At 39.5% G+C, this 25,567-nt stretch overlaps 1 protein-coding gene across 3 annotated transcripts in view; it reads right to left on the reverse strand.

Annotated features, from left to right (window-relative positions):
• Positions 1–25,567, reverse strand: part of SLC25A21 (solute carrier family 25 member 21) — a 259,816-nt gene that overhangs the window by 77,336 nt on the left and 156,913 nt on the right. For 2 of the 3 annotated variants that reach the window (XM_083453188.1, XM_083453187.1), the window contains one exon: positions 4,525–4,608. The exons of the other annotated variant lie outside the window; for it this stretch is intronic. In XM_083453188.1, coding sequence (XP_083309314.1) covers positions 4,525–4,608 — 84 coding nt within the window. The remainder of the gene's footprint in view (positions 1–4,524; positions 4,609–25,567) is intronic. 3 annotated transcript variants of the gene reach the window in all.

Raw genomic sequence — 25,567 nt, forward strand, 5'->3', positions numbered from 1 at the left:
AGCCTTGGGAGAAGGAAGCCATGGAAACTCAGAGTTTGCCTAACCAAATTCTACCCTAGAAACTTCATAATCCAAACTCTGGAAGAAGAAAAGACTATGACAGAGTCTAGCACCCAACTCCATTAACTATGAACCTCCAAATGTAGTTCATAGTGGAACTTTACTGTCCTGTGTCTCTTTGACTGCTGTAGCTTATGGTGAGATTTTTGAGACGAAAATCCTCTCAGGTGCCTCAGCTGTTTAAAGCAAATGCTGTTATAAAATATTCAGATAAGACAAGCAAATATGGCAGCCAAACATAAAGTAATCTGAGGCTTATTTAAATTGTCATCACAATTCCCTAAAGAAGGTTTAAACCAATTGCCTAAATGCTCCCAATAAGGTTTCCAAACAGCTTTCCCTATAGCAAAAATTCCACATATTGCAGCCATACTTCTCCTCACAGCCTCATAACCGACTCAATTCAAATTTCACGTTGGATTTTATGGTGGCAGTATTAACGAAAATAAACAGCCTCATGATGAGAACACAGCTTGCAACTGGTAAGGTGTAGCCTTAACTTGAATTGTTCAAAAAGCAGCGCTTATATTACAGCTCACAATGTCTCTTGAAGTAACCTTCTTTAGCAAGCATTTGAAAGAAAGCACACAAGAGCTGCCCTCTTTCCCTCGACTGAGAGCACCAAGATTTGAAAAAGAAAACAAAATTCTTCATGCTTTCTTCTTGTCAACACTACGACCTGCCTGTGGCTGAGTCTCAGATTCCTAATCAGCTCTCACTCAGCCTAACACCAGTACAAAAGTTTTCACTTATTGTTTGGCAGCGGCTAAGCTCACCAAAGGGCCTGCAATGAGTAAGAAAGTGCTCACCAGAAAAAGCCGATGTCTGCTGCGTTAAAAGAGTAAGTGTTACATTCACTAATCTTTGGTGTTGACAGAGAAAAGTCTAGGAGCAGATGCTTTTCAAAAGGTTATTGTCCTCTTATTCCATACTAAGATTTAGCAAGTTATTTTTATATTGTTTTAAGAGACTGCCTGTTATTACCAATGTGAAAAATAGCTTGCCCGAAGTCATTTTTCAAGCCAACAAATCATGGTGGTAAGAGGAATATTTCATGCCCTGGAGCTATGTTTGAAAATGATAGAGGTTATGAAACAATCTTATAAATATCTCTGAAACAAGGTTGCAATGTGGTACACATTCAGGCCCTGACTGATGTGTGACGTGGCCTACTGTACCTGTGCAAGTGTTCATCACAATAATGTCATGTCCAAATGCCGATATGAACCTATATATGACTGGGAGTGGCCGCTGAGACCATATAACACCGGTCCTGAAAGACCTACATTGGCTCCCAGTACGTTTCTGAGCACAATTCAAAGTGTTGGTGTTGACCTTTAAAGCCCTAAACGGCCTCGGTCCAGTATACCTGAAGGAGTGTCTCGATCCCCATCGTTCAACTTGGACACTGAGGTCCAGCTCCGAGGGCCTTCTGGTGGTTCTCTCACTGCGAGAAGTGAGGTTACAGGGAATCAGGCAGAGGGCCTTCTCGGTAGTGGCACCAGCCCTGTGAACGCCCTCCCACCAGATGTCAAGGAAATAAACAACTATCTGATTTTTATAAGACATCTGAAGACAACCCTGTTTAGAGAAGTTTTTAATGTTTGATGTTCTATCATGTTTTAATATTCTGTTGGGAGCTGCCCAGAGTGGCTGGGGAAACCCAGCCAGATGGGTGGGGTATTATTATTATTATTATTATTAATTACATTAGCATGCTACTGGCAGAATCAGAGACCAGGGAGAAGAGATGGTGAAGGAAGATTGGAGGAAATTTAAAGACTATTTACAGAAGCATTATAAAATTACGAACGTTTGAGGTTATCAGATTGAATGTAAAAGAATGTTATTATAAAAATGACAATGTTAAAGAAAGTATATTTAGTAAGACATAGGGAAATGGAAGGACAAATAAGACAATAACATTAATCTGAACCAAAGATACGCCAGAGGGAAAGAGTTTACTACCAGAATATAAGACCTAGAATACAGAGTGGGAAGGCATGGGGAAGTCGCAGACCTAAGTTAATGCTGAAGAATATAACGACACAATATTTGTTTTTAATTCTTTTATTCTTACCTTTTTCATTTTTTTCTTTTGTCTTTGTACAATGTATGTATTGTTTTTCTTTTGCTTTTTTCTCTTTGATGTGTTTGTCGATTTGTTTTTTTGTTTTTTTTGTTTATTGAATGTGGAAAATAAAATATTATTAAAAAAAAAAAATTAGCATGCCAGCAATAACAAACAAAGGAAGCTTCCTTATACCAAGTCACACCATTGGTCCATCTAGCTCAATATTGTCTACCCTGCCTGGAAGTGTCTCTCAAGGGTTCCAGACATGAAACACTTCTAGCCCTACTTGTAGGTGATGGAGATTGAACCTGAGATCCTCTGTTTGCAAAGTAGATGCTCTGCCACTGACCTATGTGGGCATGCCAGTGATATACAAAGGCTACTTGTGTAAAAATAACACAAATAGAAAGTGCCTTCATATGTTACAGGACATGCATGGAACATTGACACAGGTAAGTACTTTTCCTGTGGTCCATATCCCATATAAATTGGGTCTCAGTGTGACAAACTACCGGTACTTATTTCTTTAGGAGCTGGTTAGACAACGGCAGTACCAACCCCTCACAAACACACACTTTCTTGTTAAGCCTATAAACACTACAAGCAGGTTCAGATGAAACAGGAAACTCTAGTTTTCCAGTACAATAACCCAGAACAAGAAGCAGAATTCTGCGCACCCCATACCCCATTTACATGCAAGCAAGGTGGAAATGGAAAGCTTTCCACCTTTAAATGGACCAGTGTTGCCCATCATATCAGAACCTCGGGAACTGTGGTTTGCTTAATCCCCAGTTGTTCTCACAAGCCACTGTTTGAAGTAACCACTGTTCACTGAGGTTGGATGTCACATGGCTCATTTAAAATTGAAGGAAGAAGCTTTCCTTCTTTTACTTGAGGGCATGAAAGGGGAGGAGAGGGAATTGCAATGCGTGAAAGTCTAAGCTACAGTATTCTCAATAAATGGCTACTTAAACACCCACAGTGAAGAAGAGTCCACCAGCATCCTAGATCATTGGTTCCGTTGTGAAACTGATCCTTCTTGCTAAAGGTTTTGTCTAATGATACCATGGTGCTTTTTCAAGTCTCAGGAAATAATGTTTTGATAGTCCAAAGGATGTGCTGCTAATCGCCTGGAAGCAGTCACTATTGCTCCTGGACATGAAGGAAAATGGCTCGGAACTAAGTCTAAATGTTAGGGAACATTTTTTAAAGGGACAGGTTATTTGTTTATCTTTAAGCAGACCTAATATAAATGAATTAAGGAAAACATGTCTTCTATGTAAAGTAAATGAAACAAAAATTTATCATTATCTTTCTTGCACTAAAACTCAAAAAAAAAAAAAAAAAGGTTTTTAATGTTTCCTACCTACCATACACCAGCTTTCCCATTGTGTCAGCATTACCTCATGCACCTGTACTGCATAAAACTTGCCATTCAATAACAGTTAATGAAATAAGATCAGTTTCGTAGTTACTTAGGAAATATTCTAAACACTTCAATCCCAGTCACATAAAAACTTAGACACATGCTAAATTTGACATTCCCGGAGTTACATACTCAGCTGGTGAAGAAAAACACTAATTGACACAAAAGGGCCTGGTATTGTTTTTCCAGCATGCTGCAAATTCACAGATCACCCCACATTGACAAGAGGTTCTAGCCATTGGTGGTTTTGCCTTAGCAGAAAACACTTCAGCTTGGTCAAGTCAGGGCACCTGACCTTCCCAGATCCCCAAACACTCTTAAGCCCATTTCCTCCCCCAAAAGCTGCCTCTAAATATTGTTTTATGTATTTTGTAGTTTGTTTGTCACAGCACTGAATGGAAGATGGCAGAACCCCCAAGCTAAGTGGAGAGTTGGCTTCAAGCACTAGGCCTGTAGGCAGACCAACTCTGCATTACACAAATGTCTGCAAACATGACATGAAGGCTGGCAACATTAACCCTGCTGTGTGGAAATCCCTTGCAGACGACCGCAATGCCTGGAGACAGGTCATATATCCACAGCAGTGATCAGAGGAGGAATGACTACTGGGAGAAGTGCAGAAAAAAGAAGTATCATGTGCAGCAAAACCTGACACATTCATCTCCCTTCTTGGTCTCTACAGCCACAGCTGACGCTGTAACCCTCCAATGGTTTGACTTTACCCTCAAAGGTGTACTCTTCCATTGTCTTGCGAGAGGGACAGATGCCACCATAAACTTGTTATTTATTGTTTAGATGTATATTTTGTTTATCTTGATCATAATTTTGATATTATCCGTTACTCTGAGTTTCCTTTCAAAGGTTACAAATATTACCTGAAACGACGAAATGATATTAAAATAATTTATTGTTTAAAATTTTTTTTCAAGTAGATCATAAATAAAACAATTGTGTTTGTCCTTACCCTTCTGTCCGGAATATGGTCCTAAAGCTGTCTCCCAGGCTCTTGTATCTGGTTGGATCAGTGTTTCCTCTTTGAATTTGGAACCTATAAAAAGTAGTCCATGATAGGACAAAAGCAATAGAAGGGTTTAAAAAGACAAATTTGACTTCAAAGATTCCACCCAAACTCTTCTTCAACATTCTCATATGTAACTATTTTTTATTTACACCAGCTTTTAAAGTGGCAGAGTTTTCTGAAATAACCATTATTCCCATTATGCAGAATGGAGGAACTGTGAAACCATAAATGTTTCTGGTCACTCTCATCACATGATATCCCTCTTTAAATCCCCATATGGGCTTCCTGTCCAGTCTTGGATCCAACGCAAACCGATTGTCCTTACCTTCAAAGCCCCCCATAATCTTGAAGCACCCCATATATTTCCTAGTGTTATCTATTGTGTTATCTATAACACAATAGTGTTATCTATATAGTGTTATCTATAACTGTTAAATCTCTGTGTCCGTCACTCTTCCAACTCCACTACTCTCAGCCATCTAAGATCTTCTGCTCCCTCAGATGATTCTGCTCTTCATTCTTTGCTGTCCTATAACACTTGAAAATGCCTCACAGAACATCTATATGCTTTCTTCAAATTGCTTTAAAAGACCCACCTTTTCCATGAAGCCTTTGGCATAATGCCCTAATGAGAGTCTAATCAACTCTGGTAATGCCTCTCATTTGTCTGGATGGAGGACCAAGAGTGGTGTGTGTGTTTAGAAATTAGCCTATGGAGAGTGTGTGGTGCTGTGGTCTAAACCATTGAGCCTCTTGGGCTTGCTGATCGGAAGGTCGGCGGTTCAAATCCACACGACGGGGTGAGCTCCCGTTGCTCTGTCCCACTTTCTGCCAACCTAGCAGTTCGAAAGCACACCAGTGCAAGGAGACAAATAGGTACCGCTCCGGCGGGAAGGTAAACAGCGTTTCCGTGCACTCTGGTTTCCATCACAGTGTTCCGCTGCGCCAGAAGCGGTTTAGTCATGCTGGACACATGACCCAGAAAGCTGTCTATGGACAAACACTGGCTCCCTCAGCCTGAAGCAAGATGAGTGCCACAATCCCATAGTAGCCTTGTCTGAACTTAACCGTCCAGGGGTCCTTTACCTTTTACCTTAGAAATTAGCCTACTCTACAAAGGTTAAATTTATGTTTCTTAATCTACCCAATTTTGCCTCTGGCCCCACTAATCAGTGGACCACAGAAGGTTGCTCTATGAGACCCTTGGACTGAAACAGACTCCCCCACTCCCCATGGTGATGTGTACTTTACTTCGTTCAACATTTGGAAAGCCAGCCCTGTTGCATTTGGGATCTTTCCTGTTCTTTCTGCTGAGTGGTGCCCTGGGCTTCTGCCCCCAAGTCCTACGCTGAAGGCACCGCTGTACTCACTTCATATGACTGTCAGCTGCTGGTATTGCGTGAGGCAGGAAATATACATCTTGATGAGTTTTCCCAAGTTTAAGCTGCTACTCAACTCGATGAACATGGGATTTGCTTCAGCAACCTATTATCTTTCAATTCTACCACATTAAGGTTCATTGATCTCCATTATTTCTACCCACGTGTAGATTACATTTATCTCCATAGCATAATCTAAAGTACACACCAATCTGCACACAGAGACTATCCTGTTCTCTTCTGTGTTAGGGAAAGGTCTGCAAGCAGGGCTGCTGTATTTTACTTGACGCTTCTAGAGTGTGAGAAGATAACATAACAATTCCATTAGGAATTTGCAAAAGACTGGAACATTTTAAGGAACTCTTTCTCAACATCTGTGATGAAAACTGATTTTTAATACTGTTTATTTTATTATTTGGTCTTAGGTAGTTTTTTTTCAAAGAAAAAATTAATGGCCACAAATGAGGAAACATTAGGTACAGTAATTAAAAGTACCATACAGTACATTTCAACAGGTGAGATTTGCAGTGCAAACCTCTGCAAGTCTACTTAGAGGAAAGCCCCACAGAACTCAATGGGACTTACTTCAATGTAAATATGTATAGAACAGGAGCCCTACTGAAAGTAATGGGCCTTAAAGGTACATAATTTGGGCTGGATGGTGTCTACTGTTTCCAAAGTAGTTTTTTAATGTGACCATTTTCCAAGCTCCGAGAGAGAAATTTCCTGATGATGTAATGAAAATACATTGGGCAATTATGAAAGGAAGTCCACACCTCTTTTGAGTGCACTTATGTTGGGGCCTTTCTATAGTCCCAATAAAAGTAGTTCTGGCACATTCGAAATGGTTGTCTGGGGTAACTTCTTTTATTAGCCCCAAAAAACAACTGTTGCCAAGTTGGCAGAGCAGCAAGCACTCTTCAACAGCTTTACACTCCAGTAAGAACCGGTGCATAACTTTTCTTGTTTCAAAGAGCCCTTGGGAAGGTTAAGTCTCACATCTTCCAATGGCATTAGATAAAGTTCAATAAATAACAGAATGCCAAATAATTGGTGCATTTTTAAATTGGGTGACAGAAAAACACACCTGGTGGGAATCTCTACCATGTAGTATTAAAATATGTATGTATTAATTTGTCAATTTAATGATAGCTTACGTCATTAAAAGGAATGCACATTGCATCGTGTATAGATGAAGCTTTTTTGAAAGCTTAATTATCTTATTAAAAAAGTTGCAGAACAAAAAAAAGGCAGAAATCTAGATAACTTGGTTGAGATGCCCAGCACAGATGTGTGAAAAGAGGTTGACGCTGGCTGTCAACACAAACTATTTACAGGTGTTCAGTACAGTGGTACCTCTGGTTACGTACTTAATTTGTTCCGGAGGTCTGTTCTTAACCTGAAACTGTTCTTAACCTGAAGCACCACTTTAGCTAATGGGGCCTCCCACTGCTGCCACCGCACAATTTCTGTTCTCATCCTGAAGCAAAGTTCTTAACCTGAAGTACTATTTCTGGGTTAGCGGAGTCTGTAACCTGAAGCATATGTAACCTGAAGCGTATGTAACCTGAGGTACCACTGTATTCATGTGCTGTTCAGTATTAGGGGCACAACAAGCTTTAACTCAAGCCCTGTGCCTTCTTGAATGTCTGTAGATGACAAACCACATGCATGTGAGGAGGGCCTTCTGCAAATTTTTAAATGAATGCACATAGGCCAGGATGAAGCTTGTATCTTATGTGCATAGGATAGAGCAAAAATACTCCAGGCACGCCCTTTTGAATGTTATAGAAGGGCCCTACATGCATGCACTCTTTTGTAGCCTCGACAGACTTTTGGATAAATGTGCCTAGAACAAGTGGAGCTTGCTGAAGCAGAAGGAGAGATGGCAAGATTAAAAGAAGAGTTTTATTGTGCAGGGAAGGCTAGTAATTGTGGCTAGGATATAGAAAGGGCTCTTTCTCTGGTAGCCTCAGTGATGTTATCCTTCTTTGTTATCACACATCTTCATCAAAAGTAGCTCTTTCCATGAAGAATTCTACTGCAGATAATGTAGTTCAAGAGTCTACTCATCCTAATAGTCATAACTGCACAGCAAAATAATTAATAAGAGCACAGCAAAGTAAACATTAAGCACTTAAGTGCCTTTGATCTAACTTTCCCATTGGCATCAGTAAGAATTGTACTTCACTTTGATTGGCTCCTTTCTTCCCTAAGTATTTAATAATCTGGATCAATTCAGCGAAGGAAGGAAACAAGTAAATATGCAAAATATGCTTTATGGTTCATAAGAGACAAGATCTGCACATTGTTAAATGAGTTTTTAGTAGCAAATTGCATACAGAAGAACATTCCTCTCCTTAGGTATTTTGGATTTGTTCTTTTTGTAGTAAATCAGTTTTATAGTTTTAATAGCAACCCTAAACTACATGCCAATTAGGAGCTGTAATCTAGTTCTGTGAATAGAGGTCTTTGATATGAAGTTGCCAGGCTCAATAAAATCGGGCGTAACTTGTTAATGAAGTAGTTAATTGATTGCCAGTACTTGTTATAAAAAAGCTCATGTGTGAACTCAAGAATTGGTTTTACCAGAGGCAAATGAAGATGTGCAGGAGGCAGACAGAAGGAGCAATGCTGATTTAACGAAATAATCCAGTTCAAAAAGTGTTTTCAGTGAAGTCAATGTTGAAAGACTAGGCACGACCCGAATATAAAAAATAACGGTAAGATAAAAACTGATTAATGTTTTATAACTTTATGCTTTATAAACAATCGGCAGTCTACTGAGGTTAGACTTCCTTCCTTGCCAAATTAATAGCCAATCAGACTGAAGTACTTTTAAGTACCAGACACCATAAATGTAGGAAGGTAATGGCTTGGTGGATAGAAGGGTGCTGATTCTTCAACATCAACTTTGTTGGACTGGTCATGTTGTGCGGATGCCTGATTATTGTCTTCCAAAGGAACTACTCTATTCCACACTTTAAAATGGAAAGTGTAATGCTGGTGGTCAACAAAAGAGGTTTAAAGACTCTCTCAAGGCAAATCTAAAAATATATAGTATAAACACCTACAACTGGGAAACACTGACCTGAGAGTGCTCCAATTGGATAACAGCCTTTACCAAAGCTGTCATGGGCTTTGAAGACGCTTGAACTCAGGACGAAAGGGAGAAAAGTGCTAAGAGGAAGGCATGCTTGGCAAACCCTCACTGTGAACAACTCCCGCCTGGAAAAACCTATGTCCCCACTGTAGACGGACGTGTGGATCCAGAATTGGCCTCCACAGTCAATTATGGACTCACTGTTAAGACAGTGTTCATGGAAGACAATCTTACTTGGTTATGAGTAATTACTGAAGAAGAAGAAAAAGAAGAAGAAGATTAACCCACACTCCTGCCAGCATGAAGAAATGGCCAGTAGAGTATATTGTGATTGATTAACTAAGGACAAATGATAACCTGAAATTAAAATTGAAACTAAAAGTTTTGCTCAGATAAAGCAGTGGTGGGAAACCTTTCTCAGTCTGCGGGGCACATTTCCTGCAGGGGCCACATACAGAGTCAAAAGTAGATGGAGCAAAGAATATACAACTTTGTACAGTAGTCTAGTTTCAGCACACAACTTACTCTCTCGTCCATCCAAGCAAGCAAGAGGTCTTACCAGAATTCAAGGACACATTCCAGCCAGGCAAAAGTATTCCAGGAAGGTATGAAGCAGGGCTGGTGAGTGGGGTGGCCTGGGGAGGGTGTGTGTGGCTGGGGACAGTCCTGGTGGCCAAACAGAGAAGCCTTAAGGAGCCATAGCCCTGATATAGATATTGTAGTCCTATTTATTATACTTCTTGTTTTGGTTTGGAAAAAACAAGAAACCTGAACTGGAATCACAGAAGCTTCTGTTTGGTCATCGCATCCTGGCTTGACCTTTAGCTTGAGGATACTCTTCATCAGGGGTCAGCAAACATTATCAACAGGGGGCCGGTCCACTGTCCCTCAGACCTTGGGAGGGGGGGGCTGGACTATATTTTGGTGAAAAAATAAATGAAAGAATTCCTATGCCCCACAAATAACCCAGAGATGCATTTTAAATATTCTACACATGTAAAAACACGCTGATTCCCAGAATGTCTGCGGGCCGGATTTAGAAGGCGATTAGGCCGGATCCGGCCCCGGGCCTTAGTTTGCCTACCCATGCTCTTCATTAACGCTGTCAGACCACCTCGGCCCTCAATTCTAGCACATATGAAAGTCTTGCAAAGGAAGAACATAAGTCGTCTTCACCGGGTGCTGGAACAACGGCAACTGCCCTGCTTTAGCCCTCTGCAACTGTGCTAAAGATGAATCAAGCAAAGTAAAGAGAAGAGGAGCAGAATATTTGATTTTCCTGTTTGAGCGCCCTCCCCTCTTTTATTCTCAGGATCCCAGCCTTAGTGATGGAATTTTATTTATTTGCCAAATAAAATAGATAAATCACTGCTGCCTTTCACATAAAAGGCTGAGTCCCCAGCATTTCCAGGTAGGACGGGGACAGACCTCTGGAAAGCTGCTGTCGCTCAGTGCAGACAATTCTGAACTAGATGGACCTGACTTGTTATAGGGCAGAGAAAGCCAGAGCACATGTTCCTGTCACAAAATAACTCATATCCTTAAAATCCTTTATTATTTCATTCTTATTTAATTTGATTGTTCATGCCACAGGGATTTGGTATCTACATGTTTTCTGGTATTGTTCTTACCTTCAGACCCTGAGATAGGAAGGGCTTTGAATTAGAAAAGGCTACATTCTAGAAACCCCCCCAAAGTGCTGTTCCTAAAAGCAGAACCGATTTCAAAATGAATATTCCAAGGCTGCATACTTAACTGATTCACATGGTTACATTCAAATATAACTGGGCTATATTTTAAGCTGTCACATTTAATTAGGGCATTTACTCTAATGCTTTTTGTTCACAATTTGGATATTTGCTACTATACATATTGCATTTGTCATTACTTATGCTTAGATTTCATTAGGGGCTTAGTTATTACCGAATGAACACTGATAAGTTATTCCGCCATCTGGAACAGAACGTGCAGGTTGTTTATATTACTTACCAAGGATAATAAGTAAATTGAGAGTATAATTCTGCAGTTTATTTGAAGGGTAAATCTTTCAAATCACATAAACTGTTGAAAATATGGACATTAGAATTCAAAACAAATACCTAATTATTTTAAGCCAGAGGTATAAATTTTGCCAATACGGGGCTTTATATTTTAACTATTGTAATACTGCAATGATATTTTAAGTATAAGCATAAGACAGAGAACAGTAGAGCAGTGCAGAAACAGGAAATTATCTTCTTTTCCGTAGATCTTTCAATAACTTCACTCTCTAATTGACCTCTGCCACACTTCATTACTCTGGATATGCTATATTATATTCTTAATTCTGCTTCTGTCTAACCATTGGATAAAACTGGATTAAAAAGTACAATCCCAACATTAATTTAAATTAAAATGAACATGTCATTTATGAGCAAGTGCACCTCCTCTTAAAAACAAAAAGATTAAAGGATGGGAAATGTTTTGAGAACTAAAAGTGATGTAGTTATTCATACAAATTTTTCATTCATACAGCATAGCTACCTTCTTATGGAGTCAAATGTGCAGGGATAGTATGTGGTAAGCTCTTTCTGTATCAGACTGAAAATTCGGATTAGGACATAGTTGAATGATCTCCTGGGTGAAATATTAGCGAACGATAATTTAAATGCACAACCCCACACCTGCAGAGTGAAGGGCCATCATCCAGAAACTATAGTAACTCATACTCTATCTGTGTTTGAACGAAACCACTTCAGATAAGATGGAAGCACTTGCAGGCCTCAATAGCCTTCCATTTGGCAGTTTAGCTAAACCACAGTTTACTGGAAAAGAATGAGCTAAAACAAGCCACAGCAAACCTTGGACTTGCACATCTCCTTGCTTGTGGCTGCAAGGAGCTCAGAAACTTTCCCTTCTGCCTTTGCTGACAAATCATTGTAAATGTTAACTAGCCTTTGTAAACTTGGAACCTTAAACATACTTACTAGGGAGTAAGCCCCATTGAACATGGTGTGGCTTAATTCTGAGCAAACATGCATAGGATTACCCTGTAAACATATGAAAAATAAATACACTGACCACTCACAAAGCGGTGTTGATGAGTAAGCAAACATCCTGACATTTGTCATGATGAAATGGTAGGGGAATCATGAAATAATTTTCTCTTTGAATTAATCTGGTTTTCCACAACATTTAGTAAAGTAAGTCAAAGCTACAGGAGTTTTCCAAGGACAGAACTAAGAAATGTGTCTGAAATAATTAAAAGACACTTAGAATACTTGGCAAAGCCAGAGATACATAAATTAAACCTGCCTGGGAGCAGGTTTAGCTTGTCCATGGAACAGTTGCATGGAGATCTGCTACAGTAATTACACTAATGGTTAACAAAAATAACTAATTATAGCTGTCTCACTGGTGCATGACACACAAATAGTTTAACGCCTCTCCGACAGACTCACAGCATAGTGCAGTTCAAGCCATAAATATTGTTGATAATCTAATTTGCAAGTAGCATTTTTCAGAACTAAGTCATCCACTTTAGTGAACATTACCACAGTTTTACTCCAAATTAAAGATGTCAGTCAAGCTGTAAGGCTTTTATAGAAGCATTTTATTTTAATGAGAAAATGAGAACATTGTTCAGTATTCAGTCAATTTGGCTTGGTCTTATTACAAGCTTGGATCTGCCACACTCTAACTCCAGTGGTGTGGATGGTGCAGAATTAGGCCCTGGAATAATGTTCCCTTATAATGTCTGGCCTCCAACTGGCCCTCAATTTAATTCCCCCTTTTCACTCCCTGCTCCCAAAGTTGAGCTGAAAGTCTGGGATGTAGAATTTTTGGCTCAGCCTCAGGTCTACCCAACCCTTTGGCTGTCTGTCACACAAACAAAGAAAACAAGGGTAAATAGCTTCCACTTTTATTCCATTAAAAGAGGTAATTCACCCATGATGTCTTCATGTTATGTGAAGTGAGACAGCTACAGTCCTAAATGGATGGCCATACTTCTCAATAACTTGTAGCATTTCCTGATTTCAGGACGGACTCACTCTATTCAAGGAGTTGAGTATGTTTAACCTGGATAAGATGAGACTGAGAGAAGACATGATGGCCATATTCAAATATCTTGAGGGCTGTCACAGTCACATGGAAGATGGAGCAAACTTCTTTTCTCCTGCTCCAGAGGCTAGGCCCCAAACAAATGGATTCGACTTACAAGAAAGGAGATTCTGACTAAACACCAGGAAGAACCTTCTGACAGTAAGAGCCGTTCAACAGTGAAATGGGCACCACCATCTCCTTCCTTGGAGGTTTTTAAGCAGAGGGTGGATTGCTATCTGTCAGGGATTGCAGGGGGTTTAACTAGATGGCGCTCAGGATCCCTTCCAACTCTGCAATTCAATGGTTAAGATTCAGTATCTCCTTGAAAGCAGAAAGTATTAAAATGGGCCCTATCCCCCTTTTAAATTTTAGATTTGCCTAAGGGCAAGGAGATGCACTCTGGCCCTCACTGAACAGAGGCCAGCTTCCAAATGAAGAATAGAAGACTCAGTTGCCTTGGAGAGCTCAAAAATAACACAAATATATTTATTCTGGGATATTTCCAGATTCATCTTTTGAAGAGATCTCCATATTTGTGTGCTATTACAGATTTGTGGGATGACTTTGGCTTCATAAATTCTTAGGGCTGAAGGAATTTGTCTACCTCATTTATTCCAATAGAACCTTGATAGAGAGTTCACTGTATTAACAGTCAATTTATTTGTATTCATGAAGTGCTTATACCCGTTCCCAGTTGAAGTAAAACATAAACCTAGATATTTAAAGGATTTCACCTTCTCAACGGGTTGCCCATCAATTTGCCACTTGTGTTTTTAAACCTATCAGCAAAAGCCAAAACGTTTATGTTTTCATAATTAGTTTTTTCTTGCACTATGAATTGATTAACAGATTTCAAAAGTCTTCTTAACCCTTGTTGGATTTGAGACAATACAATAGCGTCATCGGCAAATGTAAGTAGAGTAACTTTCTTGGATCCCAATTTAGGGGATACATAATTATCATTGTTATTTAAATCAGCTATTAAAGAATGAACGTAAAATATATACTGCCTTGGGTTCCATGATGGAAGAAAGGCAGAATATAACTGTAAATAAGTAAAAATGATGCAGAATATTATTTCCTAATCCTGGATATGAGAACCCATCACAGTCATCACATATAATTATTGGACCCTAAAATTCATTCACTGTCCATACAGAAAACATCTCTTTTCTCATCATCACAAATGTTTTATGCCCCAGAGGAAGAACCCGAGTACATTTTCCACATATGGTTCACGGAAGATCATGGTTTTTCTTTACTACTGGCTAGTTGCTAGCCATCATGTCATCACTGCATTAAATTGTCAAATGAAGTTATCAGACTGCAATATCATTAGCATGTGCCCAAATCTACATTGCAAACACTGTACATCATTCTTTCACAACAGAGAACAAGATACAACGCTCAAGATACAAAGTTCATTCATAGTAACCATATCAAATCAGGGATACTAAACAAGCCCTAACACTGAATTCCATTTTACCTATTAATTACCATGCATAAAAGGCTCCAGGCTGCACACTGGTGCAATTGCTCTGCAGCCTGTGGAATTTCACTGAAAGGTCCTTACAAAAAAAGAGCTAGGTACTGCCACACAATTGTTTTACGAGGTTTTGATTTCCCCTATGTTATAGCACCTTTCTTTCTGACTAGTAAATCAGGGAGATGCCTGCTACTCTGTCAGTTTCTAGAAAACTTGTTAAAGGTTTTTATTTATTTATATTATTACTCTTTTTAAAAAATATATATAATTTCCATTTATAACAAAAAAGAAAACATTTCAATAATCATTCAACAATAATTCTAACAATTTAACCTCGACTCCCCTCCCTTCCTGCAGTTCCTTAAAAGTTCTTTCCTTCTTTCCCTGCATATCCCAATGGTCTCAACTTATTCTTTTAATTCTCTGTTATTGTATATGTTTTTGAAACTGCACATTTTTACAGTAATCCTGCTAATGTCTTAATCTATTTGCAATTTGTTTCCAAATACAGTGGAACCTCGGGTTATGAACATGATCCGTGATCCGTGTTCATAACCCGCAGCGTTCGCAACCCACAGCGCCATTTCTGCACACATGCAGGTCACGATTCGGCACTTCTGTGCATGCATGAGCGCCGAAACCCAGAAGTAACCCATTCCGGTACTTCCGGGTTTCGGTGTGAAAACGCGTAACCTGAAGCGTCTGTAACCCGAGGTACCATTGTATTCAATAAACAATTTCCACTCCTTAATAAGAAAAAGTTTTGTTATCTTGATTTCTTATTCTTTCAGTAAGTTTCACCCTTTCTGAATATTGCATTAATTTATGTAGCCATTCTTCTCTGCTCGGGACTTCTCCTTTCCATTTTGGGACAAATATTCTAGTGGCTCTTCTATTTTCATTAGTATTTAAGGGCGGGGAGGGTTGTGTATGAGATTAACCCTTTGCACACTGGTACAGGGAGAAACGTGCTAAGAGGAAGGCACGCATGGCAAATCCACACCATGATCAACTCCCGCCCGGGAACCAATTTCCCCACTGTGGAAGGAAGTGTGCGTCCAGAATTGGCCTCCACAGTCACTTACGGACTCATCGTTATGGAAAACGGACTCAGTGTGGTGTAGTGGTTAAGAGCGGTAGTCTCTTAAGAGCGGGGAACCGGGTTCGCGTCTCCGCTCCTCCACATGCAGCTGCTGGGTGACCTTGGGCTAGTCACACTTCTCTGAAGTCTCTCAGCCCCACTCACCCCACAGAGTGTTTGTTGTGGGGGAGGAAGGGAAAGGAGAATGTTAGCCGCTTTGAGACTCCTTAAAGGGAGTGAAAGGCGGGATATCAAATCCAAACTCCTCCTCTTCTTCTTCTTCTTCTTCTTCTTCTTCTTCTTCTTCTTCTTCATTGTTATGGAAGACATTCTTACTCAGCTACGAGTGATTGCCAAAGAGGAAGGAGATAGAATGCATATAAATTGCTTTTTCTTTACCATTCTAGCTGAGTCCCTGGTCTCAGCCTATATCGGGATTTGTACACCAGTCCCTGCACCTTGAATTTAACCTGGTAGTTAATTGGCAGCCTGTCCAATTCTTTCAGCAGTGGTGTAACATGATGGTGAAATTCTACCCCAGTGGGCAATTGACCCACTGCAGCTTCGGACCAACCTTGGGGGTATCTCCCATAGCAGTAATCCAGTGTGCTGCACATTATTATGATGTGCTTAGCATTATAAAATGCCCAGAAATTAATGCTAGGTTGATCTGCTTTTCCTAAATCATAGAAACAGCAAATTAAGATTGCCCATTTAAACACGGTCCTTCACTGGCAATATTGGAGGCAAGTATTAAATGGCCTTTCACTTCTAGTTGATAATGAAAACCATGTAGGTTTAATATTGGGGCACAGCTGGGTGGATCAGAATAGAACTTTAACTATTAATTCTAAATTTCCTAGCTTTAGTGAATTCTATATAGAACTTTAATGGTGTTTTAATAGTGCTCTCTTAGGCTTGGAAATATACATTATAGCCAGACGTATCAAACAAGGGTTTTTATTTTTCAGTGAAATGCAGATCTCTTGTTGAAAATATTGATGCATCCAAGGACATAATCTGTTGTTGTTTTTTCTACACCTGACCTTAGTCAAAAGATGAGGAAGTGATAACCTGATATTTTAAAACCAATTTTAGCAGAACATTTTATCTAAAAGTAGTATTAACTATATTTCTTGTTACTGTTGTTGAAACTTAGGTCCTTATTTGGACTTTACCTGTGCATTTGACTAGTCAACTTGTGATAGTAGTATGATTTGTACATTTCATTCCCTGTCTGGTATAAATAACTTTTTAATCATTTGTGTTTCTGTGCCACCAAGGAGTTAATTTAATATGTGTGACATTGTAGTCCCCAGTATTTTTTTATGCCTCTTCATCAAAGCACAATACAGTGGTACCTCGGTTTAAGAGCAGCCCTGTTTACAAGCTATTCGGTATAAGAGCTCCGCAAAACCAGAAGTAGTGTCCCCGGTTAGTGAACTTTACCTCAGTCTATGAAGGAAATCTGGATGGTGGAAGGGCACCAGTGGCGGGAAGCCTCATTGGGAAAGCGCGTCTCGGTTTAAGAATGGCTTTGGTTTAAGAACAGATTTCTGGAATGGAATAAGTTCGTAAACTGAGGTCTTCAACTGGAGTGCTCGTATATGTGATCCAGTACACAGAAAGAAGGAATTGGGCCTTTAGTGTGATGGCACCAATCAGTTGCAATTCCATCCCATTACATATCAGACAAGTTTCTGTTGTCCTTTTGGCAACTAGGGAAAGGCTTCCTTTTAAGGGGAGATTCTTCTCCCAGTCTGTATCTGCATTGGATTTGAAGTGGTTTTTATATAGGTTTTTAGTGCTGATGTTTTAGTGGGGTGTTTGATCAGGAAAGAATCATTAAATAAATAAATAAATAAATCTGACATTAGCTTTTTTTTCTGACTAAGGCTGCAATCCTTAGACTTGCATGTCTAATCTGAAAGTAAGCTCCATTGAATTTCATGGGACTTATTTCTGAGGAGTTGTTGTTGTTGAATTATAGAATTGCAGAGATGGAAGTGGCCACGAGGGTCACCTAATCCAACCTCCTGCAATGCAGGAATCTTTTGCCAAACGTGGGGCTTTGTCAACCTTCCCCTTTTTTTTGCGGGAAATTCCCTTATTCCAGCGCTATTTCCCATTGCTTCCCACTGCTATCCCGGATTGTTAGATATTCTGTAGGCTGTCCCCAGGACAGGTGAGGCTGCTGACCCCTAATTTTCAAATTTGAAAGTTGACAGCTATGGCTTGAACCCACAACCTTGAGATTAAAAGCTTCATGTTCTACCAGCTGAGCTATCCTGAGTTCTATTACTAAATATTTATTTATAGCTCATCTTTTTCCCTGAAAGCGACTCAAGGAGGCTTACAAATTGTTAGGATAGCAGCCTAAGTTACGGACTCCTGAACACAGAACTTGATAACAAATGGGAACACTAGCCGTCCCCTGACAAGAGTGGTGTGCTTACTTGCACCTTTACAACAACCTAGGCTGGAAAACCTAGCGATGGATAGAAAGGCAGTGCTGCAAAACGAACACTCTTATTTTGAGGCGAGAGAGTGGCTTGAGAATTAGCATAAAGTAGTAAAAAAAAAAAAGTTTTCCTTAAGAGCTCAACCTAACGAGTCTATAAAGCAATACGCAAATCATTCATTATAACGAGTCATAACAATGATTTGTGCTCTTCCAAGTTTTTATTTTATGCCCCTCTGTTTTTCCTTAAAGACAGGAGGATAGACAAAGACTGGGAAGTTTGGGTCATATGGATCACGGCTCCACTGCTATGTCTGGAATTTTCTTATAAATATCCTATTGCTCTGAAGTTCACAGGCCTGACTGAAACAGCAGGGACAATCTCATTTGTACTTTTATAGTTGTAGAGGGATTTGCAAGAGTTAGCGCAATTTTCCATAATATTTCTTACTGACTTCGGGAATAAAAGGAGAGCCTCCCCCCTTTTTTTCACCAGCATCTGAAATGCTGTTAAATCAAAAGGGAAACAGGGCCTTTCTTTTGGGTTTAACAAGATTTTTCAATGTGCTGATAATTTTAAAGCTACAAAGCAACATGGTTTTTTTGTTAAAGGGGAAAGCATGCTAGCCAAAAGTTTGTGGGCAGCAGACACTGCAGTAATCTACAAGGCGTATACTTTGCAACAGATTTTACTGCCTGTTTTGTAGCTTTACGTCTTTCTCTCTCTTTTAAGATGACTGGGGTAAGGGAGACCATCCTGTTAAATGACTGTCTCCAACCTCATGAAAATCTTCAGATCAAAGAAACATCTTAAGGCACTGTTCACAACTTTCAATACTTCTTTCACCCCTAGAATAATAAAAAAAGTGTGATTTTAACAATCGGTTAGAAATCAGGATAATTTCCTTCTCCTTTCCAGAGTCATGACTCTTTAAAACTCTTCTTAAGAAAAACATTCTATTTGGCTGTCTCTTGTGAGTCCTCTTTTCCCTCCTATGAAAAGTAAAGTTAGCATTAAACCTGCATTATCTCAATTTCAGTTACTCTGTCACGCCACAATTCCATGTGTTCCCATTGTGCTTCTCTCCATTGTTAATAGCACTCCCTTTATTTGGATGTCTTTTAAACCTGTATTTAACATTGTCCTGTAAACTACTGTTAATATAATAGGGGGACGCTGGTGGCACTGCGGTCTAAACCACTGAGCCTCTTGGACTTAGTGACCAGAAAGTCAGCGGTTCGAATCCCCGTGACGGCGTGAGCTCCCATTGCTCTGTCCCAGCTCCTGCCAACCTAGCAATTCAAAAACATGCCAGTGCAAGTAGATAAATAGGCACCTCTGCAACGGGAAGGTAAACAGTGTTTCCATGCACTCTGGCTTCCGTCACAGTGTTCCGTTGTGCCAGAAGCGCACATGACCTGGAAAGATGTCTGTGGTCAAACGCTGGCTCCCCCAGCCTGAAAAGCAATATGAGCACCGTACCCCATAGTCGCCTTTGACTGGATATAACTGTCCAGGGGTCCTTTACCTTTTACCTAATATAATAGCCTTCATTGCCTTTCTCATCTGTACTCTTAAGTGCAAAAATACTTCTTTCACTGAGTAACTGGACTAAAACGAGACCAAGATTCTAAAAAAATTGATTCCTAACCTAGATTTTATTGCTCTCTCTCATGTTTAGCATGAACAACTGGTCAGCTATTATTAGGTCAAATGTTTCCACCCCTGATCCCATTAAAAATGAAACCATTTCAAATACGGATGTCAGCAGTCTCTATTGACGCTTATACCGAGGAGGGGGGGAAAACATTACCTAGAAGAATCACTGCATGCAAGTTGTCTCTTCATACTGTAAACTGGTAGATCACACAAGATAAATCTTTCATGCACATGGAAGCACTTACTTTCATTCTAAATATGGCTTATTTTTTTACCAAAAAGATTAACAAGGGAATATTATTTGTATATGCCTATTGTTTAGGAAATGGGGGGGGGGGTACAGTTTTGTGTTGTATTCAGTGCTCTGCTTCAACAAGGCTTTCCTTCTCTTTCTTCCATCCCTGGACCTCTGAAGAGCCCCCCAACCTTCTGGAGCAGATTTTGAGAATGTGCAGGGGAGAGGCAGGAAAGTCCTGTTGCACAAGTGGAAGTCTGTTTCACAAGCAGAAACCCATCAGCTTCTTCTTGAAAGTTATCATTTGTTGAATGCATGTAGCTATATAGTTACAACCTTGTCTGGGTTCCACAGCCCTATATTGTTTTCTTACTTGTGCATTTTTATAGCATTAAAAAGAAATCACAAAATATGTATTTTGTGCTGAATATTTGAATCTCTAAAGAAGCATCTTGTTGAAAATATAGCTACAGATCCACAAACATGCACACAATCTTCACAAGCGTCACACATTTTATTATTCCTTGATTCCTTAACATCTCTTAACAAAATGTAAATCAACAGACTGGCATGTGGCACAGAACTTAGATACCAGTATAACACCTCTACATAAAGTTAGAGGGGAATTATAAAAATCACTTTAGATTTATTATTTCTAGAATGGGCAGACACAAGTCTTTGAGGATTAATTTCATGCTGTGGGTTAAATTTCTCTCTCACGATAGGCCAACTGTAGCCTGAGGCTCTACAGATAATGAACCTGCCAAGGGATTAGCAAGGAAACACTTGTGTTATTATAAAGTGTGTACACTTCCCTTTCTAACCAAGTTCATCCTATATGACATTAACAAATTACTTGCACTCTCTCTCTCTCCACGTTCCAGTATAATGTGAGCCTAGGAATGACCCAGAACCAATAGGACATGAGATAAGATCTTTGCAATGCATAAATACCTATTAAATTTGGCTGAAAGCACCAGACCTCCTGCAGAGAAAACATGAGACATTTTATCTTTCCAGAGCTCTGTAAAGAGCCACAAACATGCGACATACAGACATGTGTTTACAATATGTTAGTTGATATAATGTAATACTAAATGCAAAAATGGCTGAAATGGGACGCAAGAAGGGATTTTAGATATATCAACTTAATCAGAATATTCCTACCTAAGGGCTTATCCCAAGGATACTATTGAAGCAAGTTTCAAAGTCAGTTTACCCTAGACATCCAAGTCTAATTCAGCAAGAAAATATCCAGTCCACACACAGTGTATCAGATATAAGTAGATATGCTGCAGAGGGGATAACTTTGTTTATACTATACTATACTATACTATACTATACTATACTATACTATACTATACTATACTATACCTTCTGGCGGTTCCCTCATTGCGAGAAGCAAAGCTACAGGGAACCAGGCAGAGGGCCCTCTCGGTAGTGGCGCCGGCCCTGTGGAACGCCCTCCCAGCAGATGTCAAGGCGATAAATAACTACCTGACATTTAGAAGACATCTTAAGGCAGCCCTGTTCAGGGAAGTTTTTAATCTGTGATATTTTACTGTATTTTTTGTTTCTATGGAAGCCGCCCAGAGTGGCTGGGGAAACCCAGCCAGATGGGCGGGGTACAAATAATAAATTATTATTATATTATTATTATTATACTATACTATACTATACTATACTATACTATACTATACTATACTATACTATACTTTAGCCATGCTGTTATTTTCCTCCAGTATTTCCACATAATTTCTGGAGGGGTAGGCATAGGAGTTAACGCCTATGAATATAACACATTTACCCATGCTTATTTGTCTTGAGTCTTCTTCCTGGCGTGTTGGCAAAACATTCAACTTGGCCATGCTGAGTTAACTAACATCTGTAGTAGGAAGGGAAGCCTTTGTATTTATTCAGCCCCAAATAAATTCCATTTGTAGCTAATTATCAGCCACATAGCAAAATTATGTAATAGTATAAATTTCCTTACTCTCATGATGTGGAGAGTCACATCCGGTAGTTAACACATATAATGTTTTAAAGTAGGGTTGTATTTTTTCTAATTGCCTCAATTTTTTTTGTAAACAGCTTTGAGGGGGGTTTCCCCCACATGATGTGATTTGACCCAAGCCACACCCACCTGTCCATGTCATATGATAGACGATACAGAACTGGTAAGTTACTGCGGCCAAACTAAAAAAAGAATTATTCTGTGTTGCTGTTGGCAAAAATCAATGCTTTTAGAATTTCACACATTTTTTTCTGTCATACTGCAGCATGCCAAGGCATTTTAAAGGGTGTGCATTTGGTTCTTGGCTGCTGTTTTTTAATTTGTACTGTTTTATGATGGCTGATCTTTTGCTTTAATTGTATTTTACTATTGTTATTACTGTACATTGCCCTCAGATCTGTTTGGAGGAAGGGCAGCTTACACATATTTTTAATAAATAAATGACATTTAGGTTGAGGGAAATTCTGAATGCAGAAAACTCCACCTTAACCAATTGCACATGAAAGTGAGGTCCAATTAATGCTACCCTAAGCACATGGAAGTGAAACCAAGTCCCAGGTGTGTTCTGAAAAAGATCCTATTGTTGCCACAATGTACAGTGGACTTCAGAAATAAGTCATTTTTACACATCATTGTCTCTCAAATTCTATATGAATGATTGAGTCAGTTGCTTTTAACAGCCTCCTCTAGTGATTTGCCATAGGTAATATTCTAGGTAGGTTTATCCCAGCTTACTGTGGGTAGACTGCAAACATCCTATAGAGCGAGCAATTATTATAAGCAAATCAACAAATTTCATTGTGGAACCAGTTAGCATAACCCATTGTCAGCAAACAAAAGCTTTGCCCATTATTATCTTTTTATGTTTCAGGCCCAAATATCAGCATTACGCATTTCTTTTTATTCAGTCAGTATTACCATATCTGTATTCATTTTTAATGTTTTAATCACAGTGCATACATAAATGTTGTTTATGGGGAAAACAGAGCTCCTTCTGCTCCTTAGCTATATATCAAAGTAGCCATTATATTGGCATTAGGTATTCAGATGAATTCCATGCAAATGCAACAGGAGACATGGCTCTGAAAGATGCTTTCACATGCAACATACAAAACTGATTCTGGATCAGATAAGAGCTTCCAGACCTCAATTCTGTGTGCAAGAATTGTATCATTTTGGTTGACATATGGCTACAGTTACTTCAGAGAATTCAGCTATGAGCCAGGCTACAAGTTACATTTGTCCCCCAATAATCTGAAGGCAGCCTTGTATCAGGAAGTTTTTAATGTTTGACATGTTACAGTGCTTTTATTATGCTGGAAGCTGCCCAGAATGCCTGGGGCAACCCAGTCAAAAGGGTGGGGTATAAGTAATAAATTGTTGTCGATGTTGTTGTCTCTGCTTATTAAATACAGTGGTACTTTGGTTTTTGAACGTCTCCGTTGACAAACGTTTCAGAACTCGAATGCCGTAAACCCGGGAGTGAATGCTTCAGTTTTTGAACATGCCTCGGAAGTTGAACATGCCATGCGGCTTCTGCTGAGTGCAGGATCCTGAGCCCTAGCTGTCAGCTATATAGTTTTGGTTTTTGAACGTTTTCCGAACAGTCTTCCGGAACGGATTACGTTCGAAAACCGAGATACCACTGTATACTGAGATTTCTGTGGGCAGAGAGGGCTCGAAGGACCTACAATTTCCCCTCTTCGCTGCTCTTTATTTCTGCTTTTCTCTATTTCTTCTGCTGTTGCACTGTTCTTCACAGACACACTGTGCAGCACTGAATAAAGCTGATGGGCCACAGTTTGAGAACTGCTACCCCCAGCCCCTATTTCTTCTCCACATGTTCTCCTTGTCTTATATAGCTAAAGTGCCATTACTGTCACATTCTTCCTGTCTGTATTTGAACCAGACATTTGTGTTTCAGTCCTGCCTCTTCCTTTGTCACAATGACTTGCCCTTGATTCCCAATATTTGCTTGGAACATTTTGTCCATCTCTCCATTCCAGATCTTCACTAAGTTTTGGATCTGGAGTTGACTTTCATTATGATATCTTATCAACCTCTGCATCCTTCCCTAAAATAGCTAGTAGCTAAGCTTCTAGTATTTAGTCTGTGTGTTCTCTGCTGATTCCTCCACTTAACAGTAGGAGTTATGGGCATGTATCCCATTCAGTTTTGCTCCTTGGTTTGCTTGACTAATCTTTCTCTGCTTAATTGTCACCTGATTGTTAATAATCTTGCTTTGATTCTAAAAAAATATATGGCATTGACAGCTGACCTTAAACCACACTTATTTTCTGACCTGGGTAATAATTACCTTAATATGGTAACTATTTACAGTGGCATCACTGAGTAACAACAAACAGCCCCAAAAGTCTTGTTTGACAAAAGATCATCTGAAACAGTGCCGTTGTCTTTTGTATCAGGCCAATAATAAATTCACTCAGACAAATGCTATTTTGAAATAATTTACTGCCTTCTTTGAAAGTGAAGAGACAGCCATCACTTGATATGAAGTACGGCACGTATCAGTATTAAACCCATGCCAGACAATGACATCTCTCCAGTAGGTAAACTACCTCTGAGACTGATGTGTCTTCGCCTATTACGATACTCTCTTCACACCTAACCTCTGCAATGTCAAAGGGGATACATTACAAATGATCTTGTCTTCAACATAATTTAAAGCCCGCTGCCCTGCTGGAAGGAAAACACAGTGAGCAAGGCCTTGTCTAAATACAGAGTCAATGGCAAGTGTCAGGAGGCAGAGCCAGCTTCAGGTAATCTGATCCTTCTGCACACCATAATCTCCATTTTATTTTGCCTAATGAGGCAGGAGTTAAAACAGTTGACCTGATGAAAGTCAGATGGCAGCCCTAGAGGATCAAACCCCCTGCAGTACTCTTGTCCCTGACACCCTTTGTTACCTCCAAGTGAGCTGAGACCAGGCTGTGAACCATGTAAATAGGAGGTTTCTAGGTTAATGAAAAGCTGCAACACCATTTGTGAAGCTGGGCTGCAAGCTATGCCTTCTTAATCCACATAAACGTTCCTGCAGCTCAGACATAATAAACTTTAACAAATGCCTGGTCACTTGAATCATGGCACTAAAGGATGACCAAACAAAAAATTGTTTCCCCGTAAAACATCTTTCTCTTTTCCCCAGCCGAGAGGACTGAATTTTTAAAAGGCACCTTTCAAATTTACACAGGTTGCAAAGGTACTTTAAAATAGATACTTTTGTTAAGCAATGCCATATTTTGTTTTTATTTCATTGCCTATCTGTCAAAGACATTCTTTCAGCACCATTTAAGTTTATGATATCATATCATCATCATCATATCATCATATGACAAGTAGTCATTTTAAGACCCACTCACACTTTGAATCTATTTGAGTGTACCCAAAAAGGAAAATGTATGTTTGCATGGCAGGGAGTGGTGTATTTTAAAACCCACCCTTTTATAATTTGAAAAACAAAACA

The sequence above is a fragment of the Podarcis tiliguerta genome, assembly GCF_965153285.1.
Source record: "Podarcis tiliguerta genome assembly, chromosome: 1".
NCBI classification, from domain to species: domain Eukaryota; kingdom Metazoa; phylum Chordata; class Lepidosauria; order Squamata; family Lacertidae; genus Podarcis; species Podarcis tiliguerta.